General features: G+C 50.1%; 2 protein-coding genes across 2 annotated transcripts; one reads left to right on the forward strand and one right to left on the reverse strand.

Annotated features, from left to right (window-relative positions):
• Positions 1-88: 88 nt before the first annotated feature.
• cibar1 (CBY1 interacting BAR domain containing 1) lies at positions 89-3,734 on the reverse strand. Its single transcript, XM_077548367.1, is given in 8 exon segments — positions 89-439; positions 771-884; positions 977-1,081; positions 1,159-1,164; positions 1,428-1,529; positions 1,606-1,674; positions 1,787-2,021; positions 3,078-3,734. Coding segments are annotated over 8 exon segments (927 nt in total). The 5' UTR covers positions 3,116-3,734; the 3' UTR covers positions 89-181.
• On the forward strand, positions 3,028-6,320 carry LOC144037152 (major histocompatibility complex class I-related protein 1-like). The gene is made up of 8 exons (XM_077548365.1): positions 3,028-3,195; positions 3,726-4,001; positions 4,087-4,377; positions 4,454-4,738; positions 4,993-5,193; positions 5,273-5,314; positions 5,390-5,425; positions 5,502-6,320. Exons 1-8 carry the CDS (start codon positions 3,141-3,143, stop codon positions 5,537-5,539), a joined length of 1,224 nt encoding a protein of 407 aa, XP_077404491.1. The 5' UTR covers positions 3,028-3,140; the 3' UTR covers positions 5,540-6,320.
• Positions 6,321-9,346: the final 3,026 nt, after the last annotated feature.

Consider the following 9,346-nt stretch of genomic DNA (forward strand, 5'->3'; position numbering starts at 1 on the left):
TTGTTTATATGTGTGCATTTCCTTCCATGACGCAATCCATAATAGCTGTTACGTAAATGTCTCGCACAGAGTGAGTGTCCCTCAAACGTCAACAATTTTTGATATTTTAATGAATACACATGTGGAGATGATGTTCAGGAATGTTCGTGCGTGCACTCATGATGACAGAAAGTGGTGAGCGTCATCGAGTTTCCTCGTCAGACTCGTCCACTTCTTCAGATTCCTCCTCGTCCTCGTCCTCGTCTTCAGCCTGCTGCCGTCCCGAGGCTCTCTGTTATCAAAAACACGTCAGAGCGGGCGGGAGGGAAGGGGGGTTGCGTCCTACCTGGAAGGCGGCCGTCGATGTCAGGAAGGAGGAGGCGGTCCCGTCCAGAGAGTTGGCGCGCACGATGTCCAAGCGCTCCGAGTAGTCGGGCGGGTGCAACGAGCTCCTGAACAACTGAGCGCCATCACAAACACTCATTTGGCTCATTCGATTGTTGAAATTGGGAAAATGTCTGCCTTCATTCGCAAATGAAAAAAACAAAAAACAAGGAACTTTTTCATGTTGGAAGAATTTGGGCGAAAGTCAGACTGTAAGTCTCGATGGAGACCAATTTAAGCAGCCTCATTTCTCTTTCTCTTCTTTGTGGGGAAATATGAACAAAATAGTTGCCAGCATTGAGCGCAACATTTTCAAAGTGTGATACGGGCAAACATTTGCTGTGATTCTTTTCTTCAAGCCAAGCAGTGGTGTGAGCACGTGACGCGAGGACGCGCGTGTGACGTACCTCCAGGTCGTTCTCCTCGTCCACACTGTGGATGCTCTGGTAGGCCAGCGTGTAGAGCTCCAAGGCTTTGGCGTGGAAGCACATCTCCACGCTGGCAAAGTCACACAGGATCCTCTGGCAAGAAGAAAAAGAGTGACAGAGTGGCGAGGAGGAGGCGGCGGCGGCGGCGGCGGCGGCGGCGGCGCCGGCACGTCTCCGCATCCCACCTTGATGTCTTGGATCTTCTGCTTCTCAAAGTCGTCGATGGTCTCCTCCAGCTGCCGCGCCGTGCGAGTCGCGTCCACGCTGGCTCGCTGGTGCTCGCTCTCGGCCTGACGCACGCCACAAGCAGCATCATCATCATCATCATCATCACCACCTCAGATGCTAGCCGATGAGCGGAACCCACCTGAGACTGTAGGCGGAGTCAAGGAGCTAACCGTCGTTTTCAAGATACAACTGACTTCTTTTAGCGGCGCCTCAACCAACTTGCCGTTCCCAGACGTCGCTCGCTACGTTTTTTTACTTGATTTTTTTCCCCAAACTTTGGATTCCATTTGAAATGAACGTGAAGAGCAACTTACTTACAATAGCACTAGCCCACATTTTAGCACAACGCAGCAATTGTCCGACTGACTAGCGATTTGTTTTTGATGCCACAGACAGCGTGAAGGATACGATGACTTGTCGGTCGGACGGGTTCCGTTGGCGAGTGCGCTCCAGTAGCTGCTTCTGCTTGGACTCGCGCGACCAGGCGCTCTGGGCCGCCTTCACGTCTTCCTGAAGAAACGAACTGCGCGCATCACCTCTCGCTTTCGTCATGCTAACGTCATTCTAAGGAACCTTCAGCGCTCACCCGTTTGCGCCGCACCACTGCTCCGTAGCCTTTCAGAGGCTCGATCACTTTGGCCTCCAGTCGCTCCACCTGAAATCAACGCAGACGCGTCATTACTAGGCTGGGCATCCGTCCGACCACCCATCGACCTTTGATCCATCTATCAATCCGTTGAACCAGCAGCACCTATCTGTCCACAGACCTCGGCTTGCCGGTAGTCCTGAATCTTGGCCAGGTGTTCGGCAAACTGCTTCATGCCTTTCTTGAGGCCGGGCGTCTCGGTGTCAGCGTAGTCGGCGACCTCTCGCACCAGGACATCGGCCTTGTCGCGCAACCTGGCGGCTTTGCGGCCGTAGGCGGCAAAAATTTGACACATCTCGTCAAAGTGCTTCTCCACGTTGCTGATGTTCTCCTGGATTCTCTTGGTCTGGTTGTCCCTAAAACAAACTCACAAACGTCACGTGTGCGCGTCACCAACACAACCAACTAAGAATCCCATGTCACAGCATATTGATGACAAACAAGTCATCTTTGGCCATCTATCTAGGCTAGCGACATGTAGTGAGTGACAGGCAGGATAAATAAAAATGCTCTTCCATCAGTTGTGGATTGCCATTTCATTTCAACAACAAACTACAACGTGGTTATTTTTGCTGTGACCAACAACTCACCACCTAGCGCTACACATACGCCAAATAGCACTAGACTGTGTATGTTAGCAACACTCGGCTAACTAGCTGGCTTAACAGCCTTCCCGAGAACAACAAGCGTAACGTTGAAACATAAGCTAAGACAATGACGATAAATGTTACCTCGCTCGTGCATCGGGAGTTCGACTCATGTCTGCTGAGAAAAATAAAAGAAATCAAGAAAATCAGTCAACCGAGCGTTACACGACGGGCAGCTAGCTGGCTAGCATGGAAGCTAGCCGGCGTTGCCATGGATGCTGGCGCGTTCCGGTGTCAACGAAAAGGTGGGATTTCATGATCGTGGTGGGATTTCATGATCGTGGTGGAAGCGAGCGAGATAGAGCGCGAGAACTTTTGTTGAACCTTTTATTGAACAATTCGCAAAGTTTTTAATACAGAGAAAGCAAAAGGAAAGTGAAACCAGGGGGGAATGCAAACAAAAAAAGTTATAAATAGCACAAGTTCTCATCTTCGTCATGTTATTATCATTTAATATGGTGCTGTTGGTTTCTATGTCAAAAACTAAACACAGTGGTTTTCAATGACTCAATTTGGATTTGTATGTGTGTAATTTTGCCAAACTAAATATGACTCTTTACGATTTTTTTGTTTTGTTTACTATCGTTATGTTGACAATAAATATAAATGATGGTGTTGCGTTCATGATCCCCGATGGCAGGCTTTGGAATGAAAGCAATGTGTGAAAGCGCTAACCCACAAAAGAGGAAGTAGAAAGAGCTCTATATGTTTCCGAGCTGCATTGAACGCACCCCTGACAGACGACAGAGAGACGTACGCACTCACCTGTTGAGACGAACCGAGTCTTCATTAAAGTTGGACATTTGCTTGCTTGACGTTTAGGCCAAGATGAAGACGTTCGTCTTGTGTCTCTTGTTTGGCGCGCCGCTGCTCACACAAGCCGGTGAGTTGTTTCATTTGATCGACACCATCTTAACTCAAAGTGAAAGTCAAGCAAAGGTGTATTTTAGTGAGTGCGACAGAGAAGGAAATGGGAGTCGTGTAAATAAGGATAATGATATTTTCATTTCGTTAATTGAGAAGTGATTGTATTTTATTTTGAAATGTCGGTTTTGAGCTATTTTGTGTAGAGTGCGCACTTGAAGTTTAGCGCAGTTTGTAGCATGATCGCTTGTGACAAATGTTTACATTTTATATTGGTCGACCTTCCGTCAAATCTCTTACGGTGATTAGAAGACGAGCGTATTAGGCTGTTTCAAATGAGAAATTTGCTGAAAATAAACGACCAAATCATCAGTAAAAGTTGTTTGGAGCGCAAGACACAAGACTAACCAACGTGCATGTTTGTCAAGTTGAGCACTTGGCTGGAAGACGTGTCGGCTGTGTGCATGCGCACAAAACAGGTCCCGTGCGCGTGCGTGTGAGAGCCATGCATGCAGACAGGCGTGTCGCTGTGTGTGTGTTTGCCCGCAGAGCTTCACACTCTGACGTACATCTACACGGGACTGTCGGGGGGCGCGACCCCGCGGGAGGCCTCGCACGACTTCATGGCCATGGGCGTGCTGGACGGTCACGTGATCGACTACTACGACAGCGACGCCATGACCAAGGTCCCCAAGCAGCCTTGGATGGCAGAAGAGTTGCGCGGCACCTACTGGGAGCACGGCAGCCTGTCCAGGAGAAGCAAACAGCAGTGGTTCAAGGTCAACATGGACATCCTCCTCCAACGCATGGGACACAACCACTCGGGTACTCGCACACTTTCATTGGCCCGAGTCTTTGGCTCCGTCCAGTTGGTTGTTCAGTTTGACCATCCCACCCCATTTGCCCTCAGACTTGCACGTCCTCCAGTGGCTGCACGGCTGCCGCGGCCAACTGCATCCCAACGGCTCGCTGACCTTTGACGGCGGCGTGGACACGTACAGCTACGACGGCCAGGACTTCCTTTCCTTCGACTACGAGGGCCCCGCGTGGGTGGCGACGGCCCCCGCGGCGCTGGAGACCAAAAGGAAGTGGGACGCCGTGCAGCTCCTCAAGGACTACACGCGCGCCTACCTGGACACGGAGTGCATCAGCTGGATGAAGAAATTCCTGGAGTACCAACGACACCGAGCGCAGCACAAGCGTACGTACGCCGGCCCGGCCCACTCGCTCTCACTTGTTGCTCACTTGCCCGGCCGCCCGCCTGCCTGCGTCCGCAGCGCCGGCAACTGTGGAGGTGTTCGCCAGGAAGGCGGGCACGGACAACACGCTGCTGCTGAGCTGCCTCGCCAGCGGCTTCGCCCACAAGGGCGTCGTCCTGGAGATCCGCCGCAACGGCCGCACGCTCACCAAGGAGGACGGCGTGGCGTCGTCGGGCGTGCGGCCCAACGAAGACGACACCTTCCAGAGGCGCGAGGGCGTGGAGATCCTCCAGAACGACGTTGGCCATTTCACGTGCGTCCTCCGACATAACGCGTCCGGACTTCACGTGGAAACGCATTGGGGTGAGGAAGCAACTCAAACGCCGCCATTAGCAAGTCGCCGGCAGGTAACAAGCACCTTGACCTGCCGGTTGAGTAGAAGCTCCTGCCGCTACATCCCATCTGGAGCAGACTTTTGACTTTCTGGGGACTGAATTGTCCACCGCTAAAGACAAAGTACTTGAACTAGAGAGCGGCTGATTTGGAATAATTGTCGTCAACAGTACGTCAAAAAAAAAAAAAAGTGTCTGTGCTGAGTGCAGACGTTTGCCTTCCAGACGGCGAGCTCTTGAACGCCCCCGAAGTGGATGTGGTGGGCGTGGTCTGCGGGGTGCTGGTGCCCCTCGTCATCTTGGTCGCCGTGCTGGGTTGCCTCTGGTACAGGAAGTTGCCACGTAAACGCCCGCTTGTGAACTTTGCAACGCCTCAACGGTGGCCGTCCGCAGGTGCTGTTAACAAGCCCGCGTCCGCTGATGAAGGTATTTTGCATCCCAAAATGACATCATCGTTAACGTGCGTTGGTTTAACGCTTGTCTTGTCACGTGTCCCCCCCGCCAGCCACCAAGCTGTCTTTGTCCTCGACCTCCCCCAACGATTCAGGTAAGCCCTCGACAAGAGAAACTTTCAGTCAGTCAGCGGCTCCATTTGACCGCCCGCCATCTTGTCTGTTTGCAGGCAACGCTTCCAATGAGTCGCTGATCGACAATCCAGGTAGCATCCTCGTGGGCAGCCATGACGGTTGGTGATGACAGTCCATTTTGACCGTTGCAATGTGCGCCCCCTGCAGACCAGCAAAGCGCAACGCTGCTGACCTCCGGCGGGTGACGTCATCGGCGCGGAAGCAGCGATGACAACTTGTATCGGCGACGAGTCACCAAGCCAACTACTTTTTGTGCTTTTGATATTGTAGCATTCAACGAATCCAGGGCACGATTGATTTATATGAAATTCTTTTGAGAGGCGATTGCCTATTTCAAAGGCAACATTTTTAAAAAGCAAGCAATTGAAAACGTATATCTTATGAACGAATTGGATTTTTTAAGCACATTTCTATATATATAAAAAAGCAGGAAAAAATTTACTCAAAGATACATTCTCAAACAAGACTCATTTGAAACATAATTCCAAACAGTTCTGTACATTCGCATGAAAATACAACAAAAGAAATCATCACAGCACAGACACCAAAGCGCCTTCTTCATATTTGACATTTTGTCTGTGACACATGAATGATTTTATATTTGACTTTTTCCTTAAGCCTCCATAAGGAAATACGTTACGTGGCTTCAGCTCATCATCGAGACTATTCCACAATTTCACACCCCAAACTGAGACACATCTGTATTTTATATTAGTCCTCACTTGACATATTTCAAACATAATTAAACCCTTTAAATAGTAGAATCCTTCTCTTTGTTTCTTTTTTCAAACCCTAACACTTGTCCTATTTTTTCTTTTTCCAAGCTTTTTCCAGACCGTGGTTTCTCTCTCGTCATGGACCTTTTTTTCCCTCCAATTTGCTTGATTGGACCCTGTTTGTCATACATCATAACACGTGTTTGTAAAAGTGCATTAAAGGAGTCATTTGTGTCCTCCATCAACTTCATGATCTGGGATGTTCTTTGCGCCTCTCCCGCCATGTTCTTCCTCCCTCCGACAGCTTCCGCTACAATTGCATGCAAAGTAGGCAGGCGATGACGTCATGCGGCCGCTGTTCGCAAACTCCCATTTTTGCGTGCCAAATCAACGAGCATCGGTTTGGAGAACTACCACAGGGTAGGCCGAGTGCTCCTCCGCCTCATCTGCCGCCTCGTGTCCTTATGTCTGCGTCTGCTGGGCAATTTAAGGTCCCTGACGGCGCCGGTGCCGCGAGGCCTGCTGTCGCTGCGACCGTCGCAACGGCGGCTGCTCCGCTGCCGGCTCGACCCGCTGCCGGACCGTCGGAGACGTCTCCGGCGGTCCAGTCGATTCATGGGTGCTCACGCACCTCGGGGTCGCCGCTCTGTCCTATGGTCCCGTTGGGGGTGCTCGTCACCGCCAGCCTGAGCGGATGGGCTGCAGTTGGGCAACACGGGACCACTCAAGGCCGGTGGCGGCTGCAAATCCATTTTGCTGGAGCTGCGGACTGGGCTTGGCCCTCATTCATTTTCTGCCCTAGGCGGCGGCGGGGCACCATGTCCTGGCAGGTACGAGCGGACAGCACCTCCACCGCCTATCAGGACGGGACCCGCCCAGTTGCTACGAGCACAGTTGCTGTCGCCATTGAACGGCAACGAGCCGCCTCCCGTTTTTCCTTTCAAATCGGACACTTGAAAAACGAGCCTTTAACTGACCTTCCATTAGTGGTTTATTTATTTAACTCTTGTCAGGAAGTAAAATACGAGCATCATTTCTTTCCCTCCAGCTTGTTTTGCTTTCACCCGGAAGACACTCTTCTTCTATTGTTACCTCTTTAGCCGCTGCTGCTCAACGGCGTAGAAGAACTTTAACAGCAGTAAAATAATGTTTCCCTTAAGGGTCGTATTTTGTTTCCTGAATTGTGTTAAATAAACAAACACATAATGGAAGATGAAATAAAGTCTCGTTTCCTAGTTTCCAATTTGAAAGGAGAAACGCGAGACGGCTCGTTCCCGTTCAATGGTGACAGCAACACTGCCGCCTCGTGGACGGAGAAGGAACAGGCCTTTAGACACACGTGAAGATCTGAGGAACGTGTGTGTGAAAAGCTGGAAACAAGAATATCTTGAAACTGCGTGACGTTTGTCTCAAAAATATGTGCGCGTGCCCACCAAAGCACAAATGCACATTGGACAACTCACAAGCAGAATTGGACTTTTACAAATGCTTCGTCATGATAAATGCACACACACTAACACGTCGGCCTAAAGATATTTGTGTGAATCATTTGGAGACAAAACCTCTCCCCGTAAAGTAGCACCTAAGAATGACTTTGCTCCAAATAGCAGTAAAAGAAAATGTCACACTTTTGCAAGCTACTGTCTGTCACATTTGAAGATTGCGCTGAAATATGGGACAATGTGAAAAGCAACGTTTGCCAAAGATGACACGAGAAGGTCCTTCGTGGAAGCGCTTGTGAAAACAAGTCAAGTGTGCATCCGATTTCCAAAGCAAACTTGGAACATTTGACGTCCGTGTGCCAATGCGAAGTTTGATGGCACCGGCCAACGCCAGCTGCCACAAATGCGCAGAAACCTTCCATGTCGGCGAGAAGACGCCATCGGCCCATTTCCTTGTCATTGGAAGCCCCGCCCCCTTACCCCGAAACATTCTCAAGTGTCCAGATCTTGAGTCTCCTTTCAAAAGGCGGCCATGCCAGGAAAACTTGCTCAACCCGACCGCCAACATGCAACGAGGACGCTCAGTCCAACGTTCGCTGACAGAAGCAGGAAAAGAACCAAGTGTGACATTTTCCCGTCTTTTCTCAGTTGTCCCATGGAGGAATGAGGAGCGAGGTGACGTTGATCTTTTGCTGAAAGTTGGCACATTGCAGGAAAGCCGCGGCCGTTCGCGCACAAACAAAAGCAAATTGTTGCCAAAGATTTGTCATTTGTGGTCTATGGCTTTGCATGATTGTTTTTATCCCAGGCCGCTTTTCTTTTTGTTTTGGTAGTTTCCTCATAATATTGTTTGTTACATGCGAGCTTCCCCAAAAAATTAAAATCAATAATAATAATTATAAACACACATCAGGAGGTTGCCACGAGTGGTCACGAAATCAGCTGCTCGATAAGCCAGTTGACAACTTTTGGAAGGTGACTTTTGTCTAAAACTGCCGAATATAGCGAGAGTTTGGCCAACTGGGTTCCAGCAGGTAACAAGATGGCGTCCACATATCACGTGACCAGCAGGTGACCAATCACGGCGTACTAAGCTGTTGGACAGACAAACTCTCTCTCTCTCTCTATACGGCTCTGTGCTAAAACAGCCAACGCTAAACTTCAGGTCAGCTCAGTCCAAAGAGGTTGCTTGTGTAAATGGCCTCTTGGCCTGCCTTAGCCCCTGACCTCTGGATTTCAGGCCTGTTTTAGTGCTACTTCTCCTCTCCCCTGCCCCCCTGTGTTATGGATTCTGTTTCAGTCAGGTGCAAAAGGAAAAGCACACCTGCAGCACTTTGATCATCTCAAAATTCAGCAAGATTGTAAAGCATCATATGATGGGATCGATGTTGCCCATTTCTGCTTGTGCAGGATTTCAGTGTGGGTTTGGGTCCAGTAGACGGCAGCATTCCACTAAATAGACTAAAACATCTTGGCCATTCGGCCTCCCTGCTGCTGGACAAAGACGAGTACTGCAACTGGCAGAATTTCAATCAAATGACATGCGGCGTGCCCCCAGGATGATTATTGGAGCCCTTACTGTTGAACGAACCGCTATTGACACTGCCCTTGGCTGTGTCACGATCTCCGTGTTTTCAGACGTCACCAGTCCAATGAAGGTTCTTTTCGCCATCCAAACCTGGAGGCCACGGAACGTCCTCCAGCGTCAGCAGGACAAAACCGAAGGACGTGCTTATCGTCGTCAGGCCCACACAGAGAAAGCTTTCGCTTCATTGCCGGCACTACCCTGAAATCCGACATCCCACGTGAAAAACCTGGACATTGTTTTAGACTC

Source organism: Vanacampus margaritifer, chromosome 17, assembly GCF_051991255.1.
Source record: "Vanacampus margaritifer isolate UIUO_Vmar chromosome 17, RoL_Vmar_1.0, whole genome shotgun sequence".
NCBI lineage: Eukaryota > Metazoa > Chordata > Actinopteri > Syngnathiformes > Syngnathidae > Vanacampus > Vanacampus margaritifer.